General features: G+C 22.5%; 1 protein-coding gene across 1 annotated transcript in view; it reads left to right on the top strand.

The window, feature by feature from the left end:
- LOC117167517 (serine/threonine-protein phosphatase PP1-beta catalytic subunit) overlaps positions 1 to 18,167 on the top strand; it is a 48,877-nt gene that overhangs the window by 24,781 nt on the left and 5,929 nt on the right. The window contains exons 3-5 of the mRNA XM_033352517.1: positions 2,826 to 2,924; positions 6,289 to 6,528; positions 12,465 to 12,617. Coding sequence (XP_033208408.1) covers positions 2,826 to 2,924; positions 6,289 to 6,528; positions 12,465 to 12,572 — 447 coding nt within the window. The 3' untranslated portion in view covers positions 12,573 to 12,617. The remainder of the gene's footprint in view (positions 1 to 2,825; positions 2,925 to 6,288; positions 6,529 to 12,464; positions 12,618 to 18,167) is intronic.

The following is an 18,167-nucleotide window of genomic DNA, read 5'->3' as shown; positions in this document are numbered from 1 at the left end:
AATCAGAGGCTTTGGATTTTCAGATTCTAATGGTTGAGTTATGTATTGGCCTCGGACTCACGCCACTATTGACAATTTTTGACACTTTTTTTTTTAAATGCTGCTAATTTTCTTTCGTTTTTTACTTTGAAAGCATTTTTTAACTTAATCGCTAGATTGACTAAAATAACAAAATTATCCGCCAACTAGAAAATCGAATTTTTAAAAGATTTCGAATTGTTCAACAGATTTCAAGCGATTTCTAAAAATTTCACATTTTTAATTGTGTAACAAATTTCCAAAATAGATAGCCCAGGGTCCCTAAAAAAATTTGAATTTTGCAAACGCTACCCTCCGTTTCTTTTAGGTCAATTGACCCTTGCAGGGGTTAATACTGGGTATATTAGACCCTGTGCCTTATTTGCGCTTTAACAAAACGCACCAAATGGAAGAAAATGGAACATATGGCTCCAGATTAATAAATATCATGAGGACCTTTTTTTCTTTCATTTTCGCATAGTTTTGATTTTTATAATTTTTATATGCAGTTTAATATCAATAAAATCGTTTAATCACGCAAAGTACGGTGTTTCATTTTTCATTTAAGTGAAGCTTTTATTTTTTAGAATAAATAACCTCCGTGGAACGAACACTATTAGACTAATTTCATTTTTAAAGTGCCGCATCTCGGAAGTATTCAAGTAAAATTTGAAGTACAAATATCAAAAACTTAAAAAGATATGAATTTTAGAGTGAAACAAGTCATTTTTCAATTTTTTCCCAAGGAGGATTTTTTTTAACTACTTTAAATTTTAAAAACTGCCATGAAACCTTTTTCTCCTTAAACTAGATAGATTAAACATCATTAATTGATTTTCTTGTAAAAAACTAACCAATACCGTCGGCACAGCACACGTTTGAATATCCTAGGGTGTAAATCACCCAGTAAGCTATTTATGTAATTTTACGGAAGTGTGCCCTTCACAGGGTTAATTTTTATTTTATTTTGACTGGCCTTGAATTCTTAGGCATTTAATAAAATTATTTTGAAATCCCCTGGATTTTTTTAAAATTTATTTAAAACTTAATTAATTAACTGCATTTTATAATATTTTTCAATAGTTCACTATTCATTTTTTTTTTAATTTATCTTGAATTTTTCTCATTTTCATTATCTTTCTATGAATTCATTCAAATTTTACTTAATACATGGCTTTTTTAAGTTTTATAAAACTTTTTTTTTAAATTTATTTAATCTTCAATTCTTTTGCATTTGCCTTGTTTTACTCGTATTTTATTGACATAAATATCAAAAGTTATTTTTTATTTTTAAGAATATAATAATTCTTAGTTGCTTATTTTTAAATATTCCTTTTTCTTATGAAATTTTGATTTTTTTTTAGTTGAAAATTCAACTATTTTATTAAATACGTATGCCTGTTATCGAAAAATCGTCTCTTGTTAGAAAATCTAGTCTTTTAGTTTAAAAATTAATTTTCTTGTTTGAAAATTTACCTTTTTCAATGGAAATTTAAGTATTTAAATATTCATCGTTGTAGTTGAAAATTAATTTTTTTTATGAAAAATAAAACTACTTGGTTAAAAGTTAAACTTTTTTGGTGAAAAATTGATCTTTATAGTTTAAAATTAATCTATTCCAATTGAAAATTAATTGAATATTAATATTTTTATTTTAAAATTAATCTTCTTATTTGAACATTTATCTTTTTGTTTAAAAATGAAGAAATTTAAAGCTGACAAAAAAAACATTTATTTTCAGAATGGTTTTTTAATTTTTGTAAATTCCTCAGTTTTCTTGGAAATTATTATTTTTTCAACTGAAAATTTAACTTTTCCATTTTTGGTTCAAAATTGTTCTTTTTTTAGTTGAAAATTCAACTACTTTATTAAATATGTATGCCTTTTATTGAAAAATCGTCTCTTTTATTTTTTTTTTGGAAAATTTAGTCTTTTTGTTTGAAAATTAACCATTTTAATAGAAATTTAAGTATTATATTTAAATATTCATCGTTTTAGTTAAAAATTCATCTTTTTTATGAAAAATAAAACTACTTGGTTAAAAGTTAAACTTTTTTGGTTAAAAATTGATCTTTTTAGTTAGAAATTAATCTATTCCAATTGAAAATTAATTGAATATTAATATTTTTATTTTAAAATTAATCTTCTCATTTGAAAATTTATCTTTTTGTTTAAAAATGAAGAATTTTAAAGCTGACAAAAAAAAATTTATTTTCAGAATGGTTTTTTAATTTTTGGAAAATTCATCAATTTTCTTGGAAATTATTATTTTTTCAACTGAAAATTTAGCTTTTCCATGTTTTGTTGAAGATTGTTCTTTTTTATTTGAAAATTCAACTATTTTGTTTTAAACTGGTCGTTTTTAGTTAAAAATTCAACTACTTTATTAAATATGCATGCCTTTTATTGAAAAATTGTCTCTTTATTTAGAAAATTTGGTCTTTTTGTTTAAAACTTCCGTTTTCAATAGAAATTTAAGTATTATATTTATATATTACATTTAAATATTTTAATTAATCTTCTTGTTTGAAAATTTATCTTTTTGGTAAAATTTTTAAACATTTTAAAAGATCGCAATTAATTAATTAAATGACAAAGAGTTTTTAAATAGAAAATGTTCTTTCTTTCATTGATAATATTATTTATTTCTTAAAATCGTAGAAAACATTTTTTCCAGAGACCTGATTTTTGGCAATTTTTTTTTTAAATAAGTTAAATTTATTTTTTCAAGTTTAAAATGTATCCATTTTTATTTCGGGATTATTTGAAAAATAAATGATTAATTAATGAAAAAAAATTTTTTACAGGGAATGGAACAAATCAGAAGAATTATGCGACCAACCGATGTTCCTGATACGGGATTACTTTGTGATTTGCTCTGGTCTGATCCTGACAAAGACGTACAGGTAAGATTTTAAAATATATAATTATAAAATACTCATAAATTTTAATTTTTCTATTTACCCTCGTTGAATTTGATATTTAATTAATTTTATTGACGTGAATGATGAAATTGACAACTTGACAAACACTATTTTATGTTTAAAAGAAAATAACTTTAGCAGGAAAATATCCGTTGAATAATATTTTTAACATTTTTATTTAATAATCCACTTATCTATTCTGAGACTTGGAAAGTTTTATCACCTTTTCTTGGATTCAAATATGGAACTTTTTAAAAATTTTCAGCCTCTGCAAGCAAAAAGAAAATTTAGTTTATAGTTTTTTTTTATTATGGAAATTTTTATGTATAATATTTATTGTAGGCTTATATTTTAAGATTATAGTATCTAGCGATCTTGAAAACATGGAAATTTACATTTTTTTAACGGAATGCGAAGAGTATTTATTATTTTTTATGTGTGCGGTATCTTATAGTTAATTATAAAAGCAAATTCTTGTTTAAAAGAAGGTACAGGTTGTTAAGAAGTTTTATTTTTAATTAAGAAAATAATTCATATTTTCTTATTTATAGTTATAAAATAGTTTATTTTTTTAACAGGAAAATTATTAAACAGATTATTTAAAAAGATCTCCTATTGTCAGGAAATTTTGATATACTTTGAAAATCCTGGAAATGACCAGGATTTTTTTCTAGAGCGTGCTTAATTTTTTTTTTAATTTTAAGATAAAATTTATAACAATGATTCTTTATTTGTGCAAATTCGTTTTTTTTTCTTTGCTTAAGATTAATTTTCTTACCTGCGAATTTACCTATTTTATTTTTGATTTAAAATTGATCTAGATTCTAATTAAGGATCTATTATATTAGCAAAAAATTAATCTTTTTGTTTTAAAATTTATTCTAATCGAAGATTAATTGAAAATTATTCTTTGTGGTTAAAAATTAATCTCCTGGTTTGAAAATTCATTTTTTTATTTTGTTTAAAATTCACATATTCCAGTTAAATATTAATCATTTTAGTTGAAAATTCATTACTTTGATTGAAATTTCTGTTCGGGAAAATTAATTTTTTTAACTGCTTAATTTCAATTAATTTTTATGTAATTTTTATGTACATGATAAATATAATAAAAATGTCGGTACAAATAGCCCACAGCTTAATTTAAAACAAACTATAGTTTTTTGCAGATTTCAAACAAAAAATTTATAAGTTTTTTAAGAATTATGAAAGGCTTAAAAAAAACATTTTCTTAAGATTCCTAGGAATATTGAAAATGACATTTTATTTAGTAAAATGAATTTTAAGAGAATATTTAAAAAGATTTTTCAACTTGCCAAAAACGAATCTGGAAAAATTCAAGGAAATATTTTTAATTTTACAAGATTAAAATTTTTTTTTAATTTAGGAAGAATTCGGATCATTTTAAAATATGTTTATAAGTTTTGAAAAAAATACAAAAATAATTTCAAATTTGAATAAGTCTATTACAAAATGTAGGTGTTCCAAGATTTTGGAATAAAATTTTGAAGCTGTTTAAGAATTTTTAAACTATTTAAAATGAAAATAATTTAACTTTTAATTTAAAAAGTGTTCAGTTTATAACAGAAATGTAATATTTCATCTTTTTAATATTTCTAGCTTCAAATTGCTTAAAATGATTTGAGGCTCAATGTTTATCAGTTAAAATGGAAAAATGTTTAGCTTTAGACGAATTTTTAATTTCATTGACCGTGAAAAAAATTTTCGAACTTGGTAAAAAACCGGGAAATAACTGGGAATTTTTGTATGTGATTAAAACGACCACTTTGTTCTTTTTTGGTCAAAAAATAATCCTTTTGGTTGAAAATTAAAGTATTCTAATAAAATATTCATAATTTTAGTTGAAAATTCATCTAATTATTTTTAAATAAAGTTACTTGTACAGAAAATTGAACTTTCTATTTTTGTTTGAGAACTGTGATCTTTTTTACTTGAAAACAAAGTTGAAAGTTTAAATATTTTGTTTGAAAATGGGTCTTTTTTAGTTGCAAATTCAACTACTTTGTTAAATATTCTTGTCTTTTGTTGTAAAATTCTTTCTTTTGGTAGAAAATTAATTTTCTTCCTTGAAAATTTAAGTATTCTAGTTAAATATTCATAATTTCAGTTGAAAGTTAATTTTTTTGATTAAAAAAAAACCTGCTTGGTTGAAAGTTCAAATGCTTTGGTTAGAATTTCAGCTCTTGGTTTAAAATGAATCTTTTGCAGTTAAGGATTAATTGAATGTTAAGTTTTTGGTTTCAAATTAACCTTCTTCTTTAAAAAATTAAATTTTTGTCAAAAATTCATCATTTCGGTTGAGATTTTTTTTTGTGAAAAATTAATTTTTGATCAGAAATTGTAACTATTCCATTATTGGTTGAGAACTGATTTTTCTTAGCTGAAAATACACAATTTTTATTTAAAATTCAACTATTTCACTTATATTTATAATAATATAGATAAATTACATATGTGTGAAATTTGGCAGTAAATTTGTTTTTGTTTCTAAATTTTTTTTTTTAATGTTTAAATTTTGGTTTTAAAGCCAAAATTTAAGAAGCAAAATGACCATTCTTCAGGTAAATGATGCAGGTCATTTTAAAGTTGCAGTTTATATTTTTATAAACCTAATTGTGGGTATAAAATCATTAATTTTTTTAAAAACAAATTAATATAAAGTTCCATCATTTTAATTGAAACTGCGTTTTCCGAAAAATCGTCTCTTTTGTTACAAAATTTTTGTATAAAAATCCAATTAATTGGTTAAAAAATGATCTATTTGTTAAAAAATGCATTATTTTTACTTGAAAAGTTAGGAATTTTAGACGGTTCAAATCAATTTTAATTATGGTACCCAGATTAATTTTACCTGAATATGCACTAAATTTTAAGTATGCGATCAGATAAAAAATTGAATTATTCAAATTAATGGCCCTTAGAGAGAAATTCAAGAAATGTTTAATCATGTTTTTAGTACTATTTAATTATTGAATTAATCGACGCTGCCAATATATTTAATAATACCTTTTAATATAATTTTTCCTAAGCTTTCTAAATGAAACATATTGATTGAATTCCTAGAAACTGAAAAAACAAAATTATTTATAATAAACTCTTGAAACTCTATACATATTCCGAGTCAATTGTTTAAAAATTCTAAATGTTTGAATAGCTCCCTACAATGAAAAATTATATCTAGAAAAAACTTGAGGTAACTGAAAAAAATCTGGAATTGTCAGGAGATTTTTTGTTTTTTTTCCAGGGTTTGATTTTATATTTCAAAGATTGAAACAGAAGCGGAAATTTGTGCAATAAATGCATAAAAATATTGCTAATTTTTCAGGGTTGGGGAGAAAATGACAGGGGAGTTTCGTTCACTTTCGGGCCTGACGTAGTCTCAAAATTCCTCCATCGTCACGACATGGATCTCATCTGCAGGGCGCACCAGGTCGTCGAAGACGGATATGAATTCTTCGCGAAAAGACAGCTCGTCACTCTATTTTCAGCCCCAAATTACTGCGGTGAATTCGACAACGCAGGAGGCATGATGAGCGTTGATGATACTTTAATGTGCAGTTTTCAGGTATGTGATTCTCATAATTGAATTATAAAACCTCAAACCGGGAAATGATCGATAAAAATCGGGAAACGACCGGGAATAAATCGGGAAATGAATTTAAAAACAGGGATTTTACTTCTGATCGTAGCAAATTTCAAGTTTTAATTATTTTAGTAATTTGAAGTATAATTTCCCTTGGAACAGGGAATTTTTGACACGGAACGGGAATTGCTTTAAAAAGAATTAAAACCGGGAATTTTATGAGACCTGGAAAAAGTGGGAAATGACAGGGAATTTATTTTTTGACCGGGAATTTTACAAAAATTTTAGAATAAAAAATCTGTCTTTAAAAAAATCAGGAAGTTGAAATTTGAAAGGATTTTAAGGAAGTTTTTTTTTTTAATTTTGAAGGATTTAAAAAAAATTTTAAGGAAAAATTCCCATTATTTTAAAATATGTTTAGAAGTTCTGAAATTTTTTTTTTAATCTAGATTTTTTGAAAGATCAAATAACATGTTCAAAATTTTTTAATGAAAAAAACGGTCAAAATTTAATTTTAAAAGTTTAAAATTCAAGAGTTCCACTTTGAGTGTTTCCATTTGTAGCTCAGTTGTTATCGCTTCAAATGGAAGGAAAAAAATTTGGCATTAGAGTGTAATTTTTACAATTTCTTTGGCCGTGAAAAATATTTGTGAACGGAGAAAAAACCCGGGAAATGACTGGGATTTTTTTTCTTTGATTAAAACGGTCACCCTATTTTTAGAGTGGAAGTAGTATTTTGAAGTGGAAAGATTTTTGAATTGTAATCTAATTTAAAAAAAAAATATTTTTCGTCGGGGATTCACCTGTTTTTTTTTATATTCAACTAATAGTATTTTCATTTCCAAAATTCAACTATTTTCTAGAAAATTTAATTTTTGTTTAATATTCGTATTTTTGTGTTGAACAGTTAAATGAAATCTTTTTTGATGAAAATTTGACTCTTTCTGTGAAAATTTGTCTTTTTGATTAAAAAAAGTCACCCGTTTTAGTAACATTTTAATTTTTTTTTAAACAAAAATGCAGCTGTTTGGTTAGAAATTTAACGAGCTTTTTTGGATGAGAATTAACTTTTTTTTTTAATTTACTACTGATTATAGAAAATTTCAATTTGTTCCTTATTTTTATAATTTGAAATAAAATTTAACTTGGAGCTGGCAATGTTGGACGTGGAACGAGAACCTTTTAAATATTTAAAACCGGGAATTAAAAGAGAGGATATTTTTTTCAAGAATTAAGTTTTCATCGGAAAATTCAACCATTCTATTTTTGGTTGAAATCTGACCTTTTTCCAAATGAAAACTCAACTATTTGGTTGAAAATTAATGTTTTTTATATAAAAATTACAACTATTTTTTTAATTTATGTAATTTGTGGAAAGTTCGTCTTTTTTTGTAGAAAATGAATCTTATTTAATTTTTGGTTAAAAAGTGTTCTTATTTGCCTAAAAATTCGTCTTTTTTTGGTTATAATAGAAATGTTTTTTTACATTTGGGGGGGGGGGGGATTTACCTTTTTTATTGAAAATTCAACGATTTGTGTTTAAAAGCTAAACTCTTTTGTTGAAAATGAATTTGTTTGTTGTTGGAAGATTCGATATTTTAATTGAAAATTCCTCTCTTTCTAAAAATGTTACTACTTTGTTGAAAATCAATTTTTCAATTTAAACTTTAACTCCCAATAGAGAATTTAACTATTTTTCTCAAAATCTGATTTAATTGTTATTAAGAATTAGATTTTATCGGAAAATTCAACCATTCTATTTTTGCTTGAAAGTTAAATTTTTTAAACTGAAAATTTAAACGTGGAAAATTAACCTTTTCTAGTTCAAAAATTAACAGTTTTAATTAAAAATTCATTTCTTTGGTTAAAAATGAGCTATTTTATTGAAAAGTTGTTTCTTTTTTGGTTTAAAATAATTGTTTTCTCACACTGAAAATGAAAATACTATTCCAATATAATACTTCATAATTTTAGTTAAAAATTCATTTTGTTGTTAAATATTCATTTTTTGACTGCAAATTTAATAATTTAATTTTTGGTTAAAAACGGCCTTTTTTAGTTAAAAATTCGTCTTTTTTGGTTAAGCATTAATTTTTTTTAACTTAAAACTTAATTATTTTAATTTTGTTTAAAATTTATCTTTTTTTTTCTCGTAAAAATGATGATTTTTTTGGTCGAAAGTTCAACTATTTCAGCCTATAATTCATCATTTTAGTTAAAAATTCATCAGTTTAGATGAAAATAAAGATTTTTTTCTAGATACCCAACTATTTCATTTTCTGTTTAAAATTAATTTTTTTCTAGTTCAAAATTCAACTATTTGGTTGAAAAATTGTCGCCTTTGATTGAAAAATCATCAATTTTATTAAAATTCATGTACTTTGTTGAAAAATTGTGTTTTTTTCGTAAAAAATTAATCTTTTTGTTTGAAAATTAACATTATTCTTTTAAAAAACTCATATTTTAGTTTTAAAATTATTCTAAAAAATAATTAAATAATAAAAAATTATACTAGTTGAAGATTCACCATTTTATTTGAAAATTAATTAATTATAAAAGTTCTGGCTCTGTTTTTTTAAAGAAAATTTAGAATAAACGTCATGATTTAAAATGATTTAAATGATTTAAAAGAGAATTCAAATATTTTCTGGATTAAAATTCAACTATTTTGTTGAAAATTCGTTTTTTTTTTAATTGCAATATTTTCGCTAATTGTGAACAGCAATTGAAAAAAAACCTTTCTTTGTTCTGTCTTTTGTGGTAGAAAATTATTCTTTTCTGAGACAGATTCACTTTTTTGGTTGCAAGTTCTTGTATATGTTTTTTTTTAAATAATCTTTTCGGTTCAAAGCTCATTTGTTTCGTTTAAAAATAAGTTTTTAAAATTTTAAAATTAGTTTTGTAACTGTAAATTGAACCTATTGAGGATTGGTTGAACATTAATCTTCATTAGCTGGAAATGTAAACTTTTTTTTTAATTTCTGAATTTTATTGAATGCATCTTTTTTGTGGTACAATATTAATCTTCTTGTTGACTTATTCACCTTTTTCGTTTAAAATTTGAACTGTTAGGTTGAAAATTTCAATAAACACTAAAATATTTGGTTGTAAAGTCATGTATTTTTTGTTAAAAATGATTCTTTCTGGATGGAAAACCAATATTTTTGGTTAAAATTTCACTTCTTTGTTTGAAAATTTATTATTATTTTTTTTTCAATTCATATTCTGGGCTGAACATTTAACTATTTGGATAAAAATTTATTTATTTTTTTGATTGAAGATGTATAATTTGTTAATGAATTGTTTTACTAAAAAAGCAAGTATTCCATTTTTGCTGGAAAATTGATCCCTTTTAATTAAATTTTTTAACAAGAAGATCAATTATTAATAAATTACATAAATTTTTGAACACAGCAGTTGCATTTTTTATCAAATTGTTGAATATTCAAATCAAACAGATGAATTCTCTGCAAAACAGTTGAATTTCCACCTGAAAATACTCATTTTCACCAAGAAAGCTCATTAGATGATGTAAAGATTTTATTTCTAAATAAAAAAAGTGATTATAATTAAAAAATTAGTATTTTCAACAAAATACTTTAATTTTTAACCAAATATTTGAATTTTTTACCAAATTCTTTAATTTTTGAGTCGCAAATACGAATTTTCTACAAAGTAGTTAAATATTTAAGGAAATACATGAACTTTAAATTACATAAAAATATAAATTTTTAACAAGACATGAATTCCGAATCAAAAAAGAATAATTTTCTTCCAAAGAAATTAAAAAAGAGAAATTGATAATAAAATAGTTGATATTTCAACCAAAAGGTGTATTTTTAATCAAACAGATCAATTTTCTACTAAAAAATCCTTTTTTTCAAATCTTTCGTTGAATTTAGAACTAATAAATATACATCTTCAACCAACCAGATCATTTTTCTTACTGAAAAAGACGAATTTTTAAATAAATAGTCAAACTTTCAACTAAAAAAGATTTTTCTCTTACCAAAAATGAAATGTGAATTTTTACATTCAAATTTAATTTTCAAACGATCTTTTTTTTTTAAATTTCAAGCAAAAAAGATCAATTTTGAACAACAATAGAAAAGTTTACTTTCAAGTCTTTATCCAGAAAAATGATTTTTTAACCAATTAGTTGAATTTTTAATTAAAAAAAGATAAATTTTCTATTAAAAATGAAATAGTTAAATTATTAGTTTCAAATTTTATTTTAATTTTCAAAAAATTGAATTTTTAAATAAAAAAGGTGAATATTTAACCGAAAATAAAATAGTTAAATTTTTAGTTAGAAAAAATTCAATTTCAAAAATGATATGTAAATAAATAAAAGTACAAATTATTGCCAAATCAATTATTTCAAGCGAAATAGTTACATTTTCAGATTCAAATTGATTTTCAAACAAAAAAAGTGAATTTTGAAATAAGAAAGTTAAATCTTTATCCAAAGATGGAGTAGTTCAATTTTTAGTTAAATTTTGTAAATTTCAAGTAAAACAAAGTCTTTATCAAATTAGTTTCAACAAATGAAGATAAAATAAAAGCACAAATATTGCCAAATCAATTAAATTTTTAACCAAATAGTTGAATTTTTAGTTTTGAAATTTAATTATGAACAAAAAAGTGAATTTTTCAAGTAAAGTGAATTTTCATTTAAAATAATTCATTTTCAAGTAAAAAGAAGTTTTTAAAACAAGTTTCAACCATAGAAGATAATTCTTCAACAAAAAATAGAATAGTTGAAATTTCATTAAAAAATAAATTTGAATAAATAAAAGTACAAATATTGCCAAATCAATTAAATTTTTAACCAAATAGTTGAATTTTTAGTTTTGAAATTTATTTCTGAACAAAAAAAGTGCATTTTTAAAATAAACTGATTTTTCGAATAAAAAGGTAAATTTTTAAACGAAAATGGAAGTTAAATTTTCATTTGAAAAAATTAAATTCCAAGCAACAAAAATGTTTTTAACAAATGAGGATAAATTTTCAGCAAAAAATCGAATATTTGAATTTCTATTAAAAATTGAAATATGAATAAATAAAAGCACGAATTGTTGACAAATTAATTAAATTTTTTAACAAATAGTTTAATTTTTAGCTAAAAAAGTGAATTTTCAAATAATAAAAGGCAAATTTTTAACCGAAAATGGAATAGTTAAATTTTCAGTTAAAAAAATTAAATTAAAGATAGAGTGTTTTTAACAAATTAGTTAACGTTTCATCCAAATAAGTTGAATTTTCAAAAAACGAAGATAGATTTTCAGCGAAAAATCGAGTATTTGAATTTCTATTAAAAAATGAAATGTGAATAAATAAAAGTGCAAATTGTTGAGAAATCAATTATATTTTAAACCAAATAGTTACATTTTTAGTTTAAAATTTAATTTTCAACAAAAAAGTGAATTTTCAAATAAAAAAGGTAAATTTTTTACCAAAAATGGAGTAGTTCAATTTTCATTTAAAAACTTGTAATTTTCAGTAAAAAATTTTTGTTATCAAATTAATTAAAGTTTCAAGATAATTTAATTTGAATAATTAAAAGTACAAATTGCTAACAAACTAATTAAATTTTTAACCAAATATTTGAATTATCAGCACTATTTTTTTTAAATTTGTGGAATTATTTGCACTATTTTTTATTTATAAAATAAGTTAAAAGACCTGCAATTACCTAATTATTTTGTAAGAAATTTTTGGTAAATAATTATAAAATCTGTCGAGTGTTTTGATACTGAATATATTTGATTGGATTTTTTTTTCAAATATTGGGCACATAAATATTTGGAAAAGTCAAAGAATTTTGGAGACCCGACTTCTGTAGCGACCCTATTCTTGATCACGCTTATAAAATTAATAATCATTTAAATTTTTTATGTGATTATTATCTTGTGCAGATTCTGAAACCGTCGGAAAAGAAGGCCAAGTATCAATACGCTGGAATGAACACAGGCCAAGCGGGAAGGCCATCCACGCCACAAAGGAATCCAACAAAAAAAAAATGACCACTTACGGCTGATCCTGCATAGCCTCACACACTGGCGTTTTAGGTAAGAGTAATCTGCGTGTATTAGGCAATAAACCGAGGTGTGCTAAATCGAAAAATTCCAATTGAAATTGCAAAATTAACAAGATGTTTTAGCCAAAAATGGAATGGTTAAACTTTTACTTAAAAAAAAATAATAATAATTTTTAATTATAAAAAGAAACGATTTTTCCACCAAATAGTGGATTTTTCTAACTAAAGTTTTGAACTTTCAACACAAAATGACGAATTTTCTATACAAAATAGTTAAATTATCAAATGAAAATTATAAAATTCGGATGAAAAAGTTAATTTTATACCAAAAAAAAAGACGAATTTTCAAAAAAATACAAGAACTCTCAACTCAAAAGTTGAATTGTCAACTGAAATAGATTTATTGTTAACAAAAAGACTTTAAAACATCGTTGTACAATTATTAATTAGAAAGATGATTTTTTAAAACAAAATGATTAATTTTTCTACAGAAAAAGACGAATTTTTATAAAAATTCAAGAATTCTCTAACGAAAAGTTGATTTTTCAAACTGAACAAGATAAATTTTAAAACAAAAAGATTAATTTTCTACTGAAAAGACCAATTTTTAATGAAATTTAATAGTTCTCAACCAAAAAGTTGAGTTTTCAACTAAAAAAGACGAATTATAAAATAAAAAGATTAATTCACTACTAGAAAAGACGAATTTTTAATAAAATTGAAGAATTTTCAATCAAAAAGTGAACTTATTAAAAAAGAATGTAAAAATTTAATTTTTAAGGAAGTAGTTTAACTTTAAAACCTATTTGTTAAATTTTTAACTAAGAAAACTGAATTTTTAAAGAAAAAGATGAATTTATTACCAAACAGATGAATATTTAACAAAATTTAAGAATTTGACATCAAAAGGTTGAATTTTCTACAAAAGAGGAAGAATTTATAAATAAAAAGATTCATTTTTACCGAAAAAAACGAATTTTTAATGCAATTTAAGAGTTCTCAACCCAAAAGTTGAATTTTAAAACAAAAAGCTTATTTCCTACCAAAAAAGGCGGAATATTTAACAAAATTCACGACTTCTGCACTAAAAAGTTTAATTTTAAACAAAAAATATGCATTTTTAAACAAAACGATTAATTTGATACCAAAAAATACGAATTTATTAACAGAATTCAATAATTTTGAACAAAAAGTTAATTTTTCAAAATAAACAAGATAAATTTTAAAACAAAAAGATTAATTTTTTACAAAATCCGTCAATTCACGACCAAAAAGTTGAATTTTTAAGAAAGAACGAAAACAAATTTTTTTCAATTTTGAAGAAAGTAATTTAACTTTAAAACCTAGTAGTTAAATTTTTAACTAAAAAGAATAAGTTTAAAACAAAAATATTAAATTCCTCCCAAAAAAAAACGAATATTCGACCAGATTCACAAATTCTGTACCAAAAAGTCAAATTTTTAAACATAAAGATTAATTTTCTACCGAAAAAAACGAATTGTTAAGGAAATTCAAGAATTCTCAATCAAAAAGTCGAATTTTAAACAAAAAGAGATAATCTTTTAAACAAAAAGATTAATTTACTATAAAGAAAAGACGAATATTTTATGAAATTCAAGAATTCTCAACGAGAAAGTAGAATTTTTGAGACAAAAAAAATAATTTTTTTTAATTTTTAAGAAAGTAGTTTAAATTTTAAACCTAGTTGTTCAATTTCTAAATAAAAAGATGAATTTTTAAACAAAAAGATTAATTTTCTACCGAAAAAGCGAATTTTTAACAAATTTTAATAATCCTCAACCAAAAAGTCGAATGTTCAACCGAAAAAGATGAAATTTCAAGCAAAAAGATTAATTTTCTACGGAAAAAAAAAGATTTTTAACCAAATTCGAGACTTTCAACCAAAAAGTCCAATTTTTAAGAAGAAAGAAGAATTTTTAAACAGAAAGTTAAAATTTTAACAAAAAAGATGAATTGTGAAACAAAATGATTCTATTACTACCAAAAAAGACAGATATTTAATAAAATTCGAGAATTATCTACGAAAAAGTTGAATTATTTAGAAAGAAAGAATTTTTTAAAATTTTTATAAAGTAGTTTAACTTTAAAACGTAGTTCTTAAATTTTTAACCAAAAAGATGAATTTATAAAAAAAATTAATTATTCACCGAAAAAACTAATTTTTAACAAAATTCTAGAATACTCAACCATAAAGTCAAATTTTTAACTGAAAAGATGAATTTTGAAACAAAAAGATTAATTTTTTACCGAAAATGCTATTTTTAAACAAAATTCAATAATTCTCAACCAAAAAGTCGAATTTTCAACTAAGAAAGAAGAATTTTTCAACAAAAAAGTTAAAGTTTCAACCAAAAACGTGAATTGTGCAAGAGAATAATTCAGTTACTACCAAAAAAGACGAATATTGAATAAAAATCAAGAATTCTCTACGAAAAAGTTTAATTTTTGAGAAAGAAAATTTTTTTTTAATTTTTAAGAAAGTGGTTTAACTTTAAAACCTAGATGTTAAATTTTTAAATAAAAACATCCATTTTTAAACAACAAAAATAACTTTATACTGAAAAAGCGATTTTCTAACAAAGTTCAAGAATTCTCAACCAAAAAGTTGAATTTTCAAATAAAAAAAAAGTAGTTTGAAACAAAAAGATTATTTTTTTACCAAAAAATTGAATTTTCAACAAATTTCAATAATTCTCAACCTAAAAGTTGAATTTTCAACAAAAAACCTTAAATGTGAAACAAAGTGATTTAATTACTACCAAAAAAGTCGTATATTTAATATAATTCAAGAATTCTCTATAAAAGTGGAATTTTTGAGGAAGAACGAATTTTTTTCTAATTTTTAAGAAATTAGACTTTAAAACCTAGTTGTTATATTTTTATAAAAAAAAATCAATTTTTAGAGAACAAAAATAATTTTCTGCAGAAAAAAAGCGATTTTCTAACCAAATTCAAGATTTCTCAACCAAAAAGTTGAATTTTCAAATAAAAAAAGTAGTTTGAAACAAAAAGATTACTTTTCTACCGAAAAAGCGAATTTTCAATAAATTTCAATAATTTTCAACCAAAAAGTCGAATTTTCAACGTAAAAAGATGAAATTTTAAACAAAAGGATTAATTTTCGATCGAAAAAGCGACTTTTTAACAAATTTCAATAATTTTCAACCAAAAAGTCGAATGTTTAAAGTAAAAAGATGAAATTTTAAACAGAAGGATTAATTTTCGATCGAAAAAGCGAATTTTTAACAAACTTCAATAATACTCAACCAATAAGTCGAATTTTCGACTAAGAAAGAAGAATTTGTAAACAAAAAGTTAAAGTTTCAACAAAAATCAATTTGTAGAGAACAAAAATAATTTTCTGCAGAAAAAAAGCGATTTTCTAACCAAATTCAAGATTTCTCAACCAAAAAGTTGAATTTTCAAATAAAAAAAGTAGTTTGAAACAAAAAGATTACTTTACTACCGAAAAAGCGAATTTTCAACAAATTTCAATAATTTTCAACAAATAAGTCGAATTTTCGACTAAGAATGAAGAATTTTTCAACAAATAGTTAAAATTTCAACAAAAAAGGTGAAATGTGAAACAAAATGATTCAATTACTACCAAAAAAGATGAATATTTAATAGAATTCAAGAATTCTTTACATAAAAGTTGAATTTTTGAGAAAGAAAAGTTAAAAAAAAGAAAGAAAGAAAAGTTTAATGAAACTTTAAAACCTAGACATTAAATTTTATAATAAAAAAATCAATTAAAGAAAAAAAATTCTACCGAAAAAAGCGATTTTTTAAACAAAATTCGATCATTTTCAACCAAAAAGTCGAATTTTCAACAAAAAAGTTAAAATTTTAAACAAAAAGATTAATTTTGTGCCGAAAAAAAGCGAATTTTGAACATACTTCAATAATTCTCAACCATAAAGTTGAATTTTCGAATAAAAAAAAAACCCCCCGGGAAATGACTGGGAATTTAATTTTAAAACCGGGAATTTACTTCTGATTTTTTTTTGGAGAAGGAGTTTCGATAATGAAATATAATTTCACATGGAACAGAGCATTTTTTTAATGACACAGATTTTTTTTTAAAGAATTATAATTCGGATTTTGAAGAAAAGATTTTTTTTTAACGCCCTCTTTGAAAATTACCTCTTTTAATTTTGGATAAAGTTCTTTAAGCAGTTTTTAGTGTAGTAGTATTATTTCAAAGAGAAAATAGTTCTGAATAACAATACAAAATTTTGTTACATTTTTCTTTGCGAAATCATCTTTTTTTTTCGTTTTGTTAAAAATTCAACCACTTGGTTAAAAGTTAAACTGCTTTGTTAAAAAAATTGATTTTTTATTTTTTGTTGAAGATTTATCGTTTCGATTTAAAATTCATCTTATGTTGAAAATGAATTTTCTTTTTTTGGTGAAAGTTCAGCTATTTGGTTAAAAATTGATATTTTGCGTTTTCAAATTAAACTATTTGTTTGAAAATGTATGTACTTCGTGGAAAATTGGTATATTTTTGGTAAAAAATCAATCTTAATAGCTGAAAATTTATCTTTTTGGCATAAACTTGAAACATTCTATTTGAAGATTCATCATTTTAGTTGAAAATTTATCAGTTTGGTTAAAAATAATTTCTGTAACTGAAAACCATTTTTAATTGAAAATTGATCTTTTTTATTTCAAAATTGCACAATTTGTTAGAAAATTGGCCTTTTTTAATTGAAAATTCAAATGTTTCGTTTAAAATACACGTAATTCGTAAAAAAACGTTTTTTTTTCATGTAAAAAATGGTCTTTTTCTTTGAATATTAATCGTCTTGTTTGAAAATTCTTTTTTTCGGTTACAAATTCAAGTATTATAGTTAAATATTTATCGTTTTAGTTCAAAATTTGTCTTTTAGGTTGGAAATAAACAACAAAAATGTATCCATTATTTTAAAGATTTCAAATATTTCATAAATATTTTTGATAGATTTAAAACATTTCATAAAGATTTAATGATTTTCAAAAAATTTCAATTATTCAAAAAATATTATGAAATACTTATAAAATATTTGAATTATTTCGCAAAGTTTTTAAAAGATTAAAATTATTTCCCAAAGATATCACAAAGATTTTAAAGGCTTCACAAATATTTCGGATAGATTTAAAAGATTTCACATACTCTAATGATTTCCAAAGATTCAACAATTTCAGTGATTTTCGAAAGATTTCAATCATTTCACAAATATGATCAAATATTCGTAAAATTTGAAAGATTTATCAAAGATTTTACAACTGTTTCAGTGATTTCTCAAAGTTTTCAACAATTTCATAAATATTTCAAAGATTTTAATGATTCCCCAAAGATTTCAACAATTTTTTAATGTTTAAATAATATTTTATAAAGATTTCAATGATTCTCCAAAGATTGCAAAGATTCCCAATATTTTTTTAAAGATTTTGAATAAATATAAAACATTTCACAAAGATTTAATGATTTTCCAAAGATTTCAATCATTTCAAAAATATTACCAAATGTTTATAAAATATTTGAAATATTTCGCAAAGATTTCACAAAGGTTTC

Source organism: Belonocnema kinseyi, chromosome 2, assembly GCF_010883055.1.
Source record: "Belonocnema kinseyi isolate 2016_QV_RU_SX_M_011 chromosome 2, B_treatae_v1, whole genome shotgun sequence".
In the NCBI taxonomy this organism is placed as follows: domain Eukaryota; kingdom Metazoa; phylum Arthropoda; class Insecta; order Hymenoptera; family Cynipidae; genus Belonocnema; species Belonocnema kinseyi.
The sequence above is the reverse complement of the archived record's forward strand: the minus strand, read 5'-3'. Positions and strand labels throughout refer to the sequence as shown.